Source organism: Perca flavescens, chromosome 4 (assembly GCF_004354835.1).
Source record: "Perca flavescens isolate YP-PL-M2 chromosome 4, PFLA_1.0, whole genome shotgun sequence".
NCBI classification, from domain to species: Eukaryota; Metazoa; Chordata; class Actinopteri; order Perciformes; family Percidae; genus Perca; species Perca flavescens.
The window spans coordinates 3,798,271-3,817,684 of record NC_041334.1 but is presented as its reverse complement, the minus strand read 5'-3'; the positions used below and the strand labels follow the sequence as shown (position 1 = coordinate 3,817,684).

Sequence of the window (19,414 nt, the reverse complement as noted above, 5' to 3'; positions counted from 1 at the left end):
TTTAGGTTTACATTTTATTGTTATTTGAACAGCTGAGCATTTAATCATGAACCAGGTGAAGAAACCGGTTTATTATTTATTTGATTTTGCAACTGTCTCTATGAAACTACTTGTGACATGTCATATTTGATTTTGGCTTTGACTGAACATTTGCTCTCACTTTGCGGAAAAAAATATCGGGATATATATCGTATATCGATATTCAGCCAAAATATATCGGGATATGACTTTTGGTCCATATCGCCCAGCCCTAGTTAACAGTACACTCGACAGCAGGCATAGACTGTAAATATGAATTAATTAATAATATACAGTCTATGACAGCAGGTAACGTTAGCCTACCGTTAGCTAGTAGCTGGAGTAAACACAGTTAAAATGCTGGCAGCTAAACGGTGTAAAAGTGTCTGTATTTCACTGGAGAGGATTCTAACACCAGACTGTAGCTGCCGTTGTCTGAAAAACAACACAGACTCAGCCTGAAATAAGTTATTGTTATAAGTTATTGTTATTACATTTTTAATAAATAATTTAATTTTGACCCTGTCGCCTTAGCAATACACAAGCCGTTACTTAATGTCACCTTGTGCTCCTTTTTTTTTTTTTTTTTTTTTAGATCAACTTTTTATTATTTTATATTTTTGAACAGACTAATACAATTGAACAAGGTGCTTCCTTTTTTTGTGGAGGTGGGTTAGTCTATAGGCCCCTGTGGGGCGGCCTAAGCTTTTGTCCTTAATGGCATTTTTTCCCCCTTGCATTATTTTTACTTTGATACTTTAAGTAGTTTTGAAAGTACTTTTATACTTTTACTTGAGTAAAAAGCTTGAGTTGATACTTCTACAGAAGTCTTTTCAAACCCTAGTATCTATACTTCTACTCACCCGTGGCGCTACCATTGGGCCCGGGTGGGCCTGGGCCCACCCATTTTAGGTCCGGGCCCACCCATTTTGACCCAGGCCAATAGTGAGTAGTGAGTGATTTTAATTCTAGCAGTTCATCCAATAAGCAGCCCGAGGAAAGCTTTGAGTGAAAGCTTCTCAGCCAATCAGCGGCTTCTACCCCACGTGTGGACTCTTAAGCCTGCCCGCAGGCTGCATTGTGACAAGCAAGTGATCCAATGAAATGAATGACATTTGAAATGCAAAGCAAAGCAAAGCAGCTTGTTTTCATTTAAATTCAGCAAGAAATGCTCTGAGGAGCAGGAGGAGGAAACTCCCGCCATTTTAAGTAACGCGGTTACAAGTGACGAGTTACCATCGTGCTCGGCCGCCCTCTCCCCATCAAGTCCTCCCGTAGCAACGCCCTCACACCAGCAAGGCAAGTAGGCTAACATTAACGTTAGTGTCTGGTTGTCTGTATGCAGGGGAAACCTGTTTTTTTTGGCTTATTTTAACTGGTCCATCCAGTTTTCTGGATGCCCACCTACAATCAAAATCCTGGCGCCGCTAGTGCTTCTACTTAAGTAATGAATGTGAATACTTTTGACACCTCTGGTTATTTCAGTCAAAGTTGATCTTCTATCAGCTGGAATCAGTCGGCCCATTCTCCTCTGACCTCTAGCATCAACAAGGCATTTTCGCCCCCAGGACTGCAGCATACTGGATGTTTTTCCTTTTTCAGACCATTCTTTGTAAACCCTAGAAATGGTTGTGAGTGAAAATCCCAGTAACTGAGCAGATTGTGAAATACTCAGACCAGCCCGTCTGGCACCAACAACCATCCCACGCTCAAAGTTGCTTAGATCACCTTTCTTTCCCATTCTGACATTCAGTTTGGAGTTCAGGAGATTGTCTAGACCTGGACCACACCCCTAAATGCATTGAAGCAGCTGCCATGTGATTGGTTGATTAAATAATTGCATTAACAAGAAATCTACAGGTGTTCCTAATAATCTTTATCTGTCACTCTCAACTAGGCCAATACTATTGTAGTAAATAGTATATATTCCTCACAGATGACCTCAGGTTTTTTAAAGTTTTTGGGTGAGGGAGGAAACCGGAAACCCCCGAGCTCAGAATCTGGGTAGATGCTAGATCAGATCGGTTAACACGGTTTATCTGGAAGAACGTTTCCCAGAAACCTTATGATGATCTGGAGGTGTTCCTGTATGATAATGGTGATCTTTACAGTGAGAAGTGTCCAGGTCAGAGTGAGCAGTTCAAAGGTCGAGTCTCATATTTTCCAGATGAACTGAAACAAGGCAACGCCTCCATAATCATCGGAAATACAAGGAGGGCTGACAGTGGAGTCTACAGATGTAGTTTTGCATCAATTCAGAAACCTCAAACATTCCACATTAAGCTTGATGTTGGTGAGTACTTTGAGTAACCAGTTAAAGATGTCCTCTCATTTAAGGACTGGAGCCTGGTCTCCACCTTGTTATCTAGCTGCTGCATCTGAACAAACATGATGAAAACTTTGAACTCATCGATGGTGTCAGTTTCACATTTCTTAATGAAATATCAGCAGTCTGTAGTAGATTAAATCTGAGTGTGCACACTGCCTGATGTTACTGAGAGATGCATCTGCATTTTGGTTTTGTTTTCAAAAGTAACCAACAAAAAGTTAACTTTACTTTTATGCATAGTTTTAAATGTTTGTTTGAACTCTGGCCTCTAGTTTTACAGACATAGAGGCTGAGAGTGAAAAGATGGGACTGCTTCAATTCATACGACAGGATGTTATAATGTACTCAAGATCATTTTATTCTATTCTTAAAATTGTTGAATATATATAATGAAGGGTATGTAAATTATATGAATGCAGTACAAACTTAAACATATTTCAAATATGTTGGTTATGTTCAAAATATGCAGATATAATTATGTAGGAGAAGTTAAACTACAAACTAAATTGCTTGTAAAACTGCCTTTGTGAAATAATTCTGCTACAATTTTTTTCTGCCTTAATAATTACTAACTGATGAATCTGCATGTAAACATACTGATTAATATATGTTGATGTCTTTCAGAGCCAAAACTCATCACAGTGAGAGAAGGCAGTGATGTTACTTTACCCTTTTCCCTCTCGCCCAACAAGGACATTCGGGCAACACAGTTTAACTGGAAGAAACCTTATGATGATCAGGAGGTGTTCCTGTATGATAAAGGTGATCTTTACAGTGACGAGTGTCCAGGTCAGAGTGAGCAGTTCAAAGGTCGAGTCTCACATTTTCCAGATGAACTGAAACAAGGCAACGCCTCCATAACCATCAGAAATACAAGGAGGGCTGACAGTGGAAAATACAGATGTATTATTTATCGCCATCTTGAGAAACCTCAAATGTTCTACATTGAGCTTCTTGTTGTTGGTGAGTACTTTGAGTAACCAGTTAAAGATGTCCTCTCATTTAAGGACTGGAGCCTGGTCTCCACCTTGTTATCTAGCTGCTGCATCTCAACAAACATGATGAAAACTTTGAACTCTTCGATGGTGTCAGTTTCAACTCAATTTCACTTCAATTCAATTTTATTTATAGTATCAAATCATAACACGAGTTATCTCGAGACACTTTACAGATAGAGTAGGTCTAGATCACTCTATAATTTACAAAGCCCCAATAATTCCAGTAATTCCCCCAAGAGCAAGCAGTGCGACAGCGGCGAGGAAAAACTCCCTTTTAGGAAGAAACCTGGGACAGACCCAGGCTCTTGGTAGGGGGTGTCTGAAGGTGCCGGTTGAAGGTGTGATGAACAGTGGCGATAATAGTCATATTAATAATGGAACAGTGACTTCAGATGGTAGTCGTCGTAGTTCATGTCATATCAGGGCGCTGCAGGGTGTTACAGGATGTAGCGTGGCCCAGCAGAGCATGGATGGACGTAGCAGGAAGCTGCAGGGTTGCGTCACATTTCTTAATGACATATCAGCAGTCTGTAGTAGATTAAATCTGAGTGTGCACGCTGCCTGATGTTTTGTTTTTGTTTTCAAAAATAACAAGCCAAAATGTAAACTTTTATCCATAGTTTTTTTTTTTTTTTCAAGATTTTTTGGGCATTTCTGCCTTTATTTGATGGGAAAGCTGAGATATGAAAGGGGGGGAAGACAAGGAGGAAAACTGTCACAGGTCAGATTCAAACCCTGGACCTTCTGCATCGATGATTAAACCTCTACATGTGCGCCTTCTCTACCAACTGAGCTAATTGGCCACATTTATACATAGTTTTTAATGTGTGTTTGAACTCTGGCCTCTAGTTTTACAGCCATATGTGTGAAGCTGAGAGTGAAAAGATGGGACTGCTTCAATTCATACGACAGGATGTTATAATGTACTCAAGATCATTTTATTCTAGTCTTAAAATGATTGAATATATTTGATGTAGGACTCTATTCTAATCACGCAGTCACACACACAAAGCAGTAGGCATCTCTAAGTGCACCTGCTATTCTGGTTCATGTTTGTGCATTAACATGAACTTTATTTCCAAACAGAAAAGAATAAATCTTGGGGCAGATCTGTGTAGATCAGTCACCAAAAATAAATGATGTGTTAGCAGTAAAACTGTGATTGTGCAGCCTGAAAAAGATCAAGAAATTTTAATTTAATTTCTCTAATATTGTTTTGTCTTTTTTTCCTGCAGGTTCAACTCCAGAGTCAGATGAACTTGATACATTAGTGTAGAAAGGCATTGGTAATGTCTGTGTTGCTGGAAACATTTATTTAGTTTTCAGTTATTTTATACTTGTGTTGTATCACAATTAATAGGCTCATTGATTTAGTCTTGCAGTTCTACTTGATTGTGTAACTGTTTGTAAGACTTGTACAGTATTCCTGTTCCAGACAACCGTTTCTTGCTTGTGTATTTAGAAGAATAGTAAAGGCTGAGATGTGGTATTGATCTTCTTATCTAACTCAGTGAGAAAGTGAATAAAGTGCCCTGGGGGGTCATCGGGTAGAGTCCTCACCACGGTGACTATGGTTTGAGTCCACCACAGGGACCTTTGCTGCAGGTCATCTCCTGTCTTTCCTGTCTGTCTCTATCACTATCTTTTAAAAGCAGAAACACCGAAGAAAAAAGCCTCTCTGTACTTGTGTTCTTGCACTATCTATGTTGTTAATCGATAATAAAGTGCCTTTTATCATTTAAATTTAAATGTATTCAAATTATACTATTCAAAATCTTAAATAAAACGTCAATATTGACATTATTCTTTGCGGTTTTTTTAGTTGAAACTTGCATAAAAAGTGATTTGCTTCACCAGCCCTCACCTGAAACACAAGACACTTTGGACACACTGCACTGTTTACATCTTTTTAATAAACTTCCATTTAGATATTCATATACATGCTACTAAGTTACTAAAAATAAAGTGCAGTCCTGGCTGAACCAAGACCTTCATACTGAACTACAATAATCTCCAATCAAATTGTTTGTACTTGATATTGAAATGGCGCAGAGAATGTTTTTTTTACTAACAATGTATTAAAATGTTTACACAGTTAACTATTTGTATATTTATGTTTACACAGTTATTATATTATTGACATATCTACATGTTTATTTCAGCAGTTATGAATCCATCTCTGCGGTTTTCCTCACATTATAACCTCAGTCTAAGTTCTGCTAGCGTCTGATTGGTTAATTCAGCTACATGTGAGTGAGAAACAAGGAAGTGTTTTTTTTTAGAACAATTCATAACATTACAACTTCCCGTAGGAATATTGATTTTGCATTTCTCAAAAACAAACCTAATCAAAGTGGCAAGGCTCTATTGACAATACATTAAGGTACATACATCAATCAATACAAATAAAATAAAGTACATAGTACATACATAATATATATATTTTTTTAAATACTTAAGGCAAGGCATTATCCCAATTTAGCAGTCATATAGCAGTCCTCAATTAAGATTCTACACACAAATATATTAATGTATCACATTATTTGTATTTCGAGACCCTATCAATAAATCACAGACAGGAAGTGGTGGGGTCCGTTCCAGGTAGGAGGTTTAACAAACTCTGAGTCTAACCCTGATCTCTGAGTTGATTTACCCCGAGATGGGGAACTCAGAGTTTTCGGTTCCAGAACAGCTGATTTGAGTTGGTTCAATCAACTCGGAGTATGTTCACTCAGGCAGTATGAATGGAGCCATGATTCTACGATTCACCATGGTAACAACCACAAACAAACGGGTCGGTGGAAATACTCATGCGCACAAACAGCGAGTTAGAACCATAGATATTAACAGTCTATGGTTCGAACATGTATTTCGTTAAAAAAGCAAGACAGCGGCTGCTGCTGCAAAAGAGAGAATTGGTGTGGGATAAACCAACCCAGTCTCACATCAGTTCGTGATGGCATTACGAAATTAAATCTATTAGAATGTGATACCATTACGTAATTGTGAAGATTTACGTGTTGGGGTCACGTTTTTTATACTAATGTATTTCAATGAGAAGCATCTTACGTAATCACATCACGAAACTTTCTGCCACTCGGCTGCAGCAGAGAAGCTGGATACAGCTTTGATATTATTGGTATTTTTAGCCCAATAATCGCTGTTTTAATCAACATTTATTCACCAGATCTTATCACGGTTTATATGTATTTCTTTTAATGTTATTATTTTGGTCTATTTCGGCCAGGGAAGCTGCCCAGCAAATACATACCCTTTAGGGAACGTTCCCTAAAGGTTCTCTGAAGGTAAAATATTTTGCAACCTTCAGGGAACCTTTAGGGAACGTTCTCTTAAAGTTGTTTTTGTTGAACTTTTAAAGAACCTTTAGCGAACATTCCCTAAAGGTTCTATTAAGGTTATTTTTTTTTACCTTCAGCTAACCTTCTCTGAACGTTCCCTAAAGGTTCTGTAAAGGTTAGTTTTGTAGAACTTTTAAAGAACCTTTAGGGAACGTTCCCTAAAGGTTCTCTTAAGGTTATTTTTTTTATCTTCAGCTAACCTTCTCTGAACGTTCCCTAAAGGTTCTCTTAAGGTTATAAAATAAAGGGTCCCTTATAGGGGTGGGATCGGGCCGAATTTTTCTGTCCGATACCGGCCCGCGTCCGACAGAACCGTGACCGAACCCGGCTCGAGCCCGACAGGCATCAAGACATTTATGTCCGAGCCCGACCCGGCCCGATACCGTTAAAATCTCATTTTTTTCTCATACTAATGACACATGTAGGCTACATTTTTTTGTGTGGAAATAACTGTAAGGCACTCGGAAATGTCAACAGATGAGCGTATCAGCACAGTGAGCGCTGGGGGGCAACAAGCGCGACGTTAACACAGGCGCATACAAGAGGCCCAATCATATAATTGAAATAAAATTAACATATGCCTAGACAACTATGTGGAAATACTTCCACACAGTAGACTTTCCTTCATTTTCAGTGGTTTTAAAATCTCCTGAGGCCAACTTCTTTTTAACATCTTCCATCGTTGCGTTCTGAGCGCTCAATGCGCTGCGGCATGCAGTCTGCCTGATATGCACTTGTTTCGTTGTCAATTAAAGCTATAAACACATTTCCGCAATTCTGCACACAGGAAGACGGATATCGTTACTGCAATCGCACCTAACATGTGTTAGGTGCGATTTGCAGTAACAAGTATAATCTTTAAGAGTGTTTTCACTTCTTGATATCTGACCCAAAAGTACACAGATGTAAATGGTCATGTAACAAAAATAACATGTTTTAACCATCTAGGCATGGTGTATAGCTACATGGGATCAATTTATACTCTGAAGAAGCTAAATCAATTGTGGGGAGGAAAGAAAAAAGCTGTAATACAGACTAGCTGATGGTGACTGCTTCTCTGTGTGCTTCATTCTACTATGAAAACAAGAATAGAGACACTGACACTTAGGTTTACAAAAGGATTTTTTAAATGTATTAGTTTAATTTTATTTCTGTATCTCCGTGCGTGCTGTAAAGCTGTCTAATGGCTCCACCGGTAGCTTAGCCTAGCACAGAACATGCAGGTGAATGGTTCCAGTAATCCTACTGCTCCCAATTGTGACAAAATAACACCAACATGTTCCTATTTACATGTTGTGATTTGTAGAGTCACAGCGTGTACAAAAAACAACGTAACATGAGACACAGCCATCTTCTAACCTTATCAAACTGAGAACTATATTCTCAAACAGGCTTGCTGCAAAGCAAATCACTCCGCCCAAGTACTATATTCTTCCGCCTGAGAATATAGTTCCCGGTTTGTTTACGGTTAGAAGATGGCTGCGTGTCGTGACCTTGTTCTTTGTACACGCTGTGACTATACAAATCACAACATGTAAATAGGAACATGTTGGTGTTATTTTGTCACTTATTGGGAGCAGTAGGATTACTGGAACCATTCACCTGCATGTTCTGTGCTGGCCTGATGCCACTGGAACCGTCTGACAGCCTTACAGCAATACATACATTTTGATTTCAAGGACACACTCACAAAACAGCTGCAGCTTTACCCCAGAGAAGTTATTGAAGTGCATCAAACAATACACAGGTTATCATGGCTGTGACAAGTGTGATCAGAGAAGTGTATGTATATAATGACCAGTCTGCTTATGAGTCATGAAGAAACTCCTACAAGTCTGGATAAAGGGACCACAGAGGATACGCATGTCAGCTGGTCAAATAAATGAGGTAAGCGAGAGGTTGTTGTCATTGAGGAAGTCAATGCCCAGTTGCTTTGCCAGAAAACCTCGAAAGCTGGAGGATATCGACAGATGGAAAGCCACAGAGCTACGCCAATTTGCAGTGTACACAGGGAAGGTGGTGCTGAAGGGCCTGTGAAGAAAACAGATCATACACACATTTAACATTTCACCAATGTCCTTTATCCATGTACCGTTATTGAACAAAGATTTCCATCTCATGAACTGGTTACCACACCCCACTATACTCAAAAACTACAATGTAGTCCCATAAAATAGAGATTTGTGTGTGTGTGTGTGTCCTTACTTTCTCAGCTTGGCTCCCTGGCTCAGCTTCCCCTGTGATGGACCCTGCCTCTGCTTACTGATTGTGCAGCTGCATATGCATGAGAAGAACATCAGTTATAAATATGACCAAGAATAAAACATTTTACAGGACAGTCATGGAGTCAAACGACAGTGTACAGGACAGTCATGGAGTCACATGGCAGTATACAGGACAATCATGGAGTCAAACGACAGTGTACAGGACAGTCATGGAGTCAAACGACAGTGTACAGGACAGTCATGGAGTCAAACGACAGTGTACAGGACAGTCATGGAGTCACATGGCAGTATACAGGACAGTCATGGAGTCAAACGACAGTGTACAGGACAGTCATGGAGTCACAGGACAGTATACAGGACAGTCATGGAGTCAAACGACAGTGTACAGGACAGTCATGGAGTCACAGGACAGTATACAGGACAGTCATGGAGTCAAACGACAGTGTACAGGACAGTGTCATTGTCGGTAATGTTCTTTCACATCGTTTTGTTCAATCTAACCCAACCTAATGCTGAATTTAACCTGAAACAGTCAATAACCCTGACATTTCTATGTCCTTGTGTAATGTATAGTTTATGTCTGCCTGTACCTTGACATGGTGAGTGGGCTTTCAATTGAACGGGCCATCATGCTCAACAACGCAATATAACACTCTACTTTATCATGCTTACCTTTCCTTCCTTTCCTTTGTAGAAATGACTGATAAAAAATATACGGTTGTAGAATTCCTGGATGGTGCAATGGCTGCTGTTCCCAGCACCTGGGTTGAGAGGGAAAAAAGGTACTTTTAATGTTAATGCCTGGATAAAATTGTGTTTTCTGCAATACATGTTTACTTATGTTTTACTTTTCAGGGAATATTTTCGTACTGGACCCACAAGGAGGTCACAAAAAAGGTTATGAAGGCTGTCCTGCAGGACAAAGAGAGGTGGAGGAAATTCCCTCTTAAAAAAATATGGCTTAGGACAGGTAAAACAAATATATTAAAAAATACATAAAAACAACTAATGGCAGACATCAGTCATGTGTTAAGGCTGAAGAATTGCAAACCTGGTTATATGGAGGCAAAACATATTGTACTTAACATATTAGGCTACTAAACTGCATGAAAGATTTCCCACATTTTGTCCTTTAAGATTCATACAGCAGGGCGGCTGAGAAGGCAAAAGAGGCCACTTTCACCTCAAACATAGAAAGTGAGGCAGAAATTCGCTACAATAGCGAGTCCTCCGACGGTAAGTATCCATTGCTGCCCCTTCCCTCTAGAACCGTGACCGCTCTGACCTAACCACCTCAAAATCACCCTTGAAGACCCACTTTATCAGATCTACTGTTCTTGATGGTAACAAGCTAATTTTTCTTAACTTTGCAGATGAAATTTCCCAAAAAAAAAAGAAAAAAGGAACAGAGCCAGCCCCAACCAAAACCCTCCCAATTCCTCCAGAATGTAAGTACAATTCTAAGGGGGAAACTACCATTTATTTCTAAACAACTTCTATTAACTAAAAAAATTCAGTACAACACTAAAACAGTTGTGAACCATGAGAGTGATTCAGAGACTCCAGGTAAGGCATAAACGAAACCCTTAAATGTTCTGCTGTTTTTCTGTACTCATACCTTTGCTGATGGAGTCTCCCTTTTTTTGGATCACTAGATGAGCTCTACTCGCAAGACATGTTTTTAGGCCCAAAACAAAGTGGGCTGGGAAGCCCAGAGTCTCCAGGGTCTCTTGTGTCCTTCACAAACACCCTTGTGCAGAGTAAGTAAAATACACACATATTGAAATTACAAAAAAGAATATTAAGTGTTAAAACTGCATTTCACAAGCATGCATTTCTTGAAATTGCAGTGACTGGTCTATCTCCTTTGGCGGGTCCTTCAAATGGTAAGCAAAGTGTTGTGAAATAATCCTGTTAAAACAAACAAACAAACCAATATTCCAAAATTCAATAATATTGAAATCACTAATAGTTCTGTTTTACAACAGGCAATTCACATACTACGCCAGAGAGAATGGTGCTTAGTAAGTCCAATTTAAAAAAAATACATTACAGGCTATGAATATACAAAAATATTACACAAAAGTTGTTTTGTTGAGATTTTGATGATCATTCCCAGTTGTGGATGACTGTTCCTTTTATCACCTTCCTGTCCCAACTATTGTATTGGTGTCACAAAACAGTATATTATTATTGTTGTTATTATTATTACTAATACATTTCCATATCATTTATTAATGTCTCAATATTTGTAACATCAATTACAAATATGTCTTCTTTTCTCATTTGAAGCTGAGCGCAATACAACACAGGTGGCAAATGACAGTAAGTCTTAATACTGTGGTATACTCAGTCAGTCAGTCAGCTGTCTTTAGGGAACATGCCACCTTTTTTGGGAAATTACCCTATTTGCAGTGTGCCCCAGTGTTATTTAAATTCATCTAGAAGACCTCCTAGCCAATTTCCCAAAAGGTGGAATGTTCCTTTAATTGCATATGCTTCATTAAGATAGTATTTACATAAACATGTACACAAGTTCTTTATTTCTTTATAAAATTGTGATACATTCCTTATTTGTTTAGACTTTCAGATGAAAGTATTAATGAAATTGGACCAAATTATTGAACAACAGCAACAAATTCTAAATTACCAAAAACAAAATATGCCACCTGTGAGTGAGTCAGAGGACATCATTGACCGTCCCTGCGAGACCCTGGAGGACCTGGAGACATTGGAGAAGGAGCTTGAGGACAAGTCAAAAAAACAAAAAATGGTGACCAATTCAATTTCATAAACACACACATATTGAACTATAGGGCTGGGAAATATAAAAGGTATATTGTATAAAAGGTATACTTTTCTCCAAAGGTATGCATTTTGACTATATACATATATAGTCATCTTCATCATTGTGCCCACAACTGGGCTGATGATGGCGTACAACAGGGCGGTGGCAGCTAACAATGATCTCTTCATATCTTTCAGACTATGTACCTGCGCTCACTCGGCGGAGCAAACCTGAATGCAGCCGTCAGAAGAATGCTCCGCCGTGTGGGCAAAAATGACCTCTGGTCAAATTTTAGTTTTAAAGGGAGGCAGAGCAAGCGCCCTTTTAGTAAGCTTCGACTGTGTGAAGCAATGATTGGTAAGCTGTTATTGCAATAAAAACTTTATTACTTATTACAATTAGGGTTGGGTATTGTTTGGGTTTCGGTGCCCAACCCTATGTACAATACACAATACATGAGACAAATACATGAAGCTGTATTTTATTATTATTAATATCTTTATTGTTTAACTCCTCAAATACAACGTTAGAAAAAACATCAATATTACGAATATTATGTATTTGTATCTTTTATATCCGCCGAGCGGTAATTACGACGTCACTTCCGGAGTCTTCAGCTGATTTCTTTTAAACGTTTTTACGATGCATAACTTACTGGAACAAAACAACGTGTTGTTGCTGGTGACAAAACTACTGATTATATATATTTATTACATGGCTTGCTTATATTCTAATGTAGAATGCGGTCTGTTATTTTCTTGATAACAGACCGTTGCTAAGTATTACACACCGTTGCCATGCATAGCAGAGCGTTGCCATGGACGCAGTTCTGTTCCCTCCGGAGGAGAGCTATCAATCGATCCGCTAGAAGAAGATTGGCGTCGGGGTCCTGATCACCCCGTCGTTGTTGTAGTCGCTATAACAACGCTCTACATTATCCCTTACGTACATTGAAGCGATACTGGCGTTATAGCCATAGACATAATATATGTCTATGGTTATAGCCCCGCTGATCGCCGTCTGATTCTGAGAATGAATGCCCGCATTGCATTGTGGGACATCGGCTATGAATGCGCCCAGCTCGGCTCATATCGTAGCTTACTGTTCTGTCTTATTTACTGTAATATTTCACCGGTAATAAGACCGAAATAATATTATTAAAATAAAGAAATGCATACCGTGATAACAGCTAAATACATGTTGAAAGATGTAGCGTTATAGTTTTAAAAATATCAATAAACAACAAAGCAATCCAGCTTCCCTGGCCGAAATAGACCAAAATAATAACATTAAAAGAAATACATATAAACCGTGATAAGATCTGGTGAATAAATGTTGATTAAAACAGCGATTATTGGGCCAAAAATACCAATAATATATATATCCAGCTTCTCTGCTGCAGCCGAGTGGCAGAAAGTTTCGTGCTGGGATTACGTAAGATGCTTCTCATTGAAATACATTAGTATAAAAAACGTGACCCCTACACGTAAAGCTTCACAATTACGTAATGGTATCACGTTCTAATAGATTTAATTTCGTAATGCCATCACGAACTGACGTGAGACTGGGTTGTATTGACATATTTACATGTTTAATTATTTATATCCGCAGTTATGAATCCATCTCTGTGGTTTTCCTCACATTATAACCACAGTCTAAGTTCTGCTAGCGTCTGATTGGTTAGTTCAGCTACATGTGAGTTAGAAACAAGGAAGTGTTTTTTTTTTTAACCATTTAGAATAATTTATTACATTACAACTGCTCGTAGGAATATTGATTTTGCATTTCTCAAAAACAAATATACAAAGCAGCAAGGCTCTATTGACAATACATTAAGGTACATACATCAATCAATACAAATAAAATAAAGTACATATTACATACATAAGAAAGTTTTTTTTTTTAAATACTTAATGCAAGGCATTATCCCATTCTAGCAGTCATACAGCAGTCCTCAGTTAGGATTCTACACACATATATTAATATATCACATTATTTGTATTTCGAGACCCTATCAATAAATCACAGACATGTTTTCAGGAAGTGCTGTTGTTGTGGACCTGGGCCACATTCAGCCCCGACAAAACATGCAACATGTTTTTTTAAACTGAAACGGGGCTGAGTTGAACATCGTGTTGTGTGTGCGAGCCGCTCTGCCTTTTTATTACCACGAGTTTACAGACACGTCTCAGCTGATTGGGTACTGAAGGGTAGTGCTGTCACGGGAGAAAAAGAAAAACGTCATTATCACGTTATTACCTGTAAAGTTCATTGTAATAAATTGATGTTTTTCACGTTATAACAAGATATTTTCATGTTTTTACAACATACAGACTTGTCAAGTTATAACAAGAACATTTTCTGCTTATATTTATCACATTATAACGTAACATGATACTTTTCATGTTATAATGTGATAATTTATCTTGTTAGAACATGAAACTCCTGTTTGACTGAAGATATGGTGAGATTCTGCTGCTGCTGATGAAGGTGGATAATATTGTCATAAGTATGCGTACTCCAAGAAGGATTTTGAAATGGATTGAGAATACAGAAGGAAGAATGACTCTTAGCCCACAGGTTGATAAGTAAGGTAGTAGCAGTAACCGAAAAGTATAAAATATTTTATTATTATTAAAGTGTTTTTATTTTAAAGAAAATACTTTGGAAAAAGAGATGAAATGTAATACCCTTGTCTTGATGTGGAGGAGACTACGGGCGGAAAATAGCACTTGTGCTACAACCTGGTACAATGCATCTCTCCTTGTTCTCATACAAGGTTACTGTAAAATGGTGCATTGTCTTTGATTAAATGAATAAATTACAATGTCTGGCAACTTTTGTATAAAAACATGACGTAATAACTTTATTGATCAATACAAATGAAGAGCACATCCATGCCGAATTCATCACTATTGTCATTGTTGATGTTTGATTGTAAATATTTTATATTTTGTTTTGCACATAGAGGAGTCACTGAAGAGGACTAACCTTAAAGTGACAGGATCTTTGAATGCAGTATTGTGTGAAGTCCACCTGTGTGGAAACATGACATATCAAACTAACTTTATGTATACGGTAGAATTGGGAAATTGACAATGACCAAGACGTCTAGTCTAAAGGAGGTTGATTAGAAATATAACTTCATTGAATAATTTGTCCGACTTGTTGTAAGTTCCACAACACAGAAGCAGACAGTTAGCTGTTAGCCGTTAGCTTCGGTTACTCAATGTTACTTTAGGCTACTAATGGTGAATTTGTCTCTGAACATACAGGGGAAATAATACGTCTCAGTTTACTGGTCATATTCAAAGTCCTCGATCTCTATTAACATGTTTATATTTTTTAAGACAGAGATTTTATGGAGAAAAAAAAAGTTGTGCAATAATAATAATGCAATCAAAAAGCAGCTCTCTGCTGGTGGGTGGTTTTGCGGCGCCCTCTGGTGGACATCAGCAGGAGATACAATTAAGGATTATTTTAAATAATATATATGGTAAAAAAATAAAAATTATTAAAATAAAGAAATATAGTATTACACAATACAAACATAACATTTTATAAAATTCAATTTATAAATTGGGGTCAGTTTATAAGATAAAACCATTCCAATTACTGCAATAAAAACTGTAAACATGTTGTAATTTGTGTTAGTTTTCTGGCGCTCTGCTCATAAATCCCCTCTTGTTTCTGAATATTACGATTTTATTCTAAATTTTATCATAACTTCTTCTTCTTGAATTAAGTTTTATTTTAAGAATTTTTTCTTTTCATAAAATCACGTTTATCTTCTGAATATTGCGATTTTATAGTTATATTTTTCATAAATCCCCATTTCTTCTGTCAAATGTAACCACTGAGCTGCATTCAGAGGAAGCATCTCTCTGCTGGTGAGTGGTGTCATGGCGCCCTCTGGTGGACACCAGGAGGAACTACAAGCAGAGCGCCAGAAAACAAATACACACATTAAAACATGTTTACAGTTTTTATTATTTTAATTGAAATGTTTGAATGTTTTTATCTCATACACTGACGACATTTTTTAAAGTAAATTTAATTAAATTGTATGTATTTATTTTGAAACACGATATCCGATATCCGATATGAAATAAATACCAATGTAAAAAGTGGGGTCAGTATTTAAGATTCAAATATTCAAATTAATATAATAAAAACTGTAAACATGTTTTAATGCATGTATTATTTTTCTGTTGCTCTGCTTGTAGTTCCTGCTGGTTTCCACCAGAGGGCGCCATGACACCACTCACCAGCAGAGAGATGCTTTTTGGTTTTTGAAATTGTATTACATTATTACAACTTTTTAATCACATTTAAAAAAAATAATATTTTCTGCATATTACAATTTTATTCGTGATTTTCTCATAATTACTTTCTGTTTTTAAATTACATTTTTTTATTTTCTGAATTTTAATATTTTATTCTTTCTTTTCATGAAATCACGTTTTCTACACTCACTATGTTCCTTTGAATGTTACTATTTTATTGTTATTTGTTCATAAAATCCCTTTATCTTCTGTCAAATTTAACCACTGAACTGCATTATGAATATTATTATTATTGTTTGTTTTCTGGCGCTCTGCTTGTAGTTACTGCTGGTGTCCACTAGAGGGCGACATGACACCACTCACCAGCAGAGAGATGCTTTATTTTTCTTTTAAAATTATGACTTTAAATTTGTTCCACTCTTGGATGCTGGGTTAATATCAAATCGAAGCTAAAGAATGTAAAATGTACATGGAGGACCAGAAAGTTAAAACGATTAGTTTATTAGGAAACGTATCACTCTCTGGATCCCTTTCTTTTTTATTATCGTCTCATTGGTCGGAGGGTAATAATTTTCCTTGTGTCCCTATTTAGATGCCTTGGATTTAAAAAAAAAAAACATATGTGATGTGAAGTGATATGTGTTCTGAGTTCAGGATCAATATTGCAAATTTGTACTTGAGTAATAATGTCTAAAATCTTGCACACCACAGGACTAGAAATTGAAAAAAAAGATTGTCTCTTATTCAGAGTTGATCTGCAGGAATGCAATCAGAGGAAAAGTTAACATTAGATAAAACATTTGACAGAGTGACAAGAGTCAGCATCCATTGGCTTTTGTACTGTTGCCAGAGGAAATCGTCTATCTAAAGCCACTAATTACTCATATAATACACTCCTTGTGTGTGTTGTCCTTGTGTGTGGTGAGTATGAGTTGAGTTAGCCCAGCCACCTCAGCCACCTGCTCTGACTATCAGCTGCAGACAGCTTTCAGCATGTGTGCTGCAGCAGCATTTACAGTATAGCTGGCCAACGTCTAGCCCAAACTGCAGTCAGCTTTCTGCTTTCAGCCAAAGACACAGACAAGTGTAAACTCTCTTGTCCACGTTCAGCCCGGGTTCAGCCCCTAGAGGAAGTTGGAATCTTTAGAAAAACACAGTTCCTTTTTCGACAAGAGTGACCTCTTGATTTGATGGCAGTAATAATAACACTCTTTCAGCCCAAATCAGTTTTACATTATGGCTGATTCTGTGATTGGTTTACCAATAAGCAATCCTATAGCTCATCTGATTTAACAAAATGTGAATATCTTGACCATCTTGTAAAAAAAGTCTACATTTCAAGTTTCTATTGAGTTCTAACAGCATATGCTGTGTTTAAGTGATGTGGGACATCCACCTACTACCTGATATGAATCTACCTTAGCAGTTTAGTTTTAGATGAGATTTGTATGATTCTTTCTCCTGTCTTAAAATGGTATAAACCATTTATAAAAAGGTTTGGTTGCATGTAACAATAACACATGGCCAGCTAGGCTGTTATTAGTGAGGTAATATTTAGTTTTTATTATCTTCATTGTTGTAAACATGAATGGTTCCAGTCAGCAATACCATCTGCTGGAGGTTTAGGCAGTCTACAGAAAATACATTAATTGAGATTTAAGTTTAGGCTAAATAAGTCAACGGTGACAGACCCTTTGATGTCCATGATGATTGGCCTGCTTGAGGAAAAGTCATCTTCATATTGTAGATCACATCTGTAGATACTGTAGATAACAAACTGACCAAAGACCAGCATCACTTGTCACTGGAGCCTAATAACAACACAATATTTATTTCATTGTTTTGTTTTTATTTGTTTCACCTGCAAAAGAAATACATTGAATATATTTAAGCACACTTGATAAACATTTGCACAGTCTGTCTCTATCCCTCCTCTCCAGCCACAAAGCTGCAGTACCGGAGGCTGCACTTTCAGGACTGCAATCCTAAAACCACATTTCTAGGACCCTAGCTTTTAAAAAAAACAGCTTTAAAACTTTAGAACTTGGACAAAAGTAGTATTTGGGTGATATGAATAAATAGGTAGTGGATGGCAGTAGCTCAGTCTGTAGGGAGTTGGGTTGAGAGCCAAAGGTTTGCTGGTTTAATTTGTGCATGTATAGGACCTGAGCATCTGTGTGTGTTTCAGGCCTGTGTAAATTGTACTGTGTACAATAAAAAAAGTATAGATGATTATTAAACCTTTAAAAGTACTTTGACAGAAAGTAGAATTTGGGTGGAATAAACCTTTTAAACTCTAAATAGACTACTAGTCTCTGGTACTACAGGAACATTCTATTGCCCTCTCACTGCCATTCTCCATCCATCCACCAGATGGCCTCAGACTTTCCTTACCTGACTGCCCCTCCTGTGTTCCCACTTTCCTCTGCAGTTGCCTGCACATTCACTTTTCCTGCTCCTCTTGTGGACAGCTTTAGTTTGGACTGTTTGGATTTAGGCCTACTCATCCCCCTGAGCTTTATTTATTTTTTTAATCCTTTCCGTTTACATTCAGGTCTTTAATTCCCTCGTTTCCCTGCGCACACCCGCCGTGACACACAACATAATTGGGCTTGTGTTATTTAAAAAAAGCTTTGTATGGTTTTTTTTTGTGTTGCTGTTAAATTGTCTCAGATTGAACACAGCTGGTATTGGATTATAAATTGCCTTTCTCCAACCAAAGAAAAAAAGGTTGTATTAGCCCATTCAGAACTCACCTGAAGACTGTCCTGCAGTGTTGTGTTGCCAGACCTACCTCGGCAGCGCTGAAGAGACTTCTTCATGTCAGACTGATGACACCAGACACACAACGGCACTCTCACATTTAACACTATAATAACTATTGGCATGCCTCAAAAGTTTGACAGAGACAAACTCAACGCAACCGAAGATGACAATCACAGAGAAAGGTATGCAATATTTCCAATTTTTTTTTTAACTTATGAACATGACATTGTTGTTTAAATTGCGGTGATGTCAGCTATAACCCTACATGTTGTGAAAAGAATACAACTGAAATGGTTTATAATGTTTGAGGAGTGTGAAGAGTTTTCCCCAGTTAATTTGAACACAAACAAAAGTAGCCCAAGATTCTCGTAATTAGTCTGAAAAAACAAACTAAAACCCAACAGAGGTTCTGCGTTGCGACTCAGTAGCTATAATCACTAAAGGGCTCCTCTGCCACAGACATCAGCGTTTTGGCTGTTCAAGCGTGAGGATGGAGAAAAAGACTTTCCCAAAGGCTTCCTGATAGGAATTTTAATTGTGATAGGAAACTGTTGGACATACTGATAGAAGAAGGTCTACATGAATATCTAGGCTATTAACTATTACTGGCTACATGGTCTACACACACACACACACACACACACA

General features: G+C 37.7%; 1 protein-coding gene across 1 annotated transcript in view; it reads left to right on the top strand.

Moving 5' to 3' along the window:
- Nucleotides 1-5,067, top strand: part of LOC114554975 (uncharacterized) — a 79,656-nt gene extending 74,589 nt beyond the window's left edge. The window contains exons 14-16 of the mRNA XM_028577089.1: nucleotides 1,988-2,311; nucleotides 2,972-3,310; nucleotides 4,581-5,067. Coding sequence (XP_028432890.1) covers nucleotides 1,988-2,311; nucleotides 2,972-3,310; nucleotides 4,581-4,621 — 704 coding nt within the window. The 3' untranslated portion in view covers nucleotides 4,622-5,067. The remainder of the gene's footprint in view (nucleotides 1-1,987; nucleotides 2,312-2,971; nucleotides 3,311-4,580) is intronic.
- The last annotated feature ends 14,347 nt before the right edge of the window (nucleotides 5,068-19,414 follow it).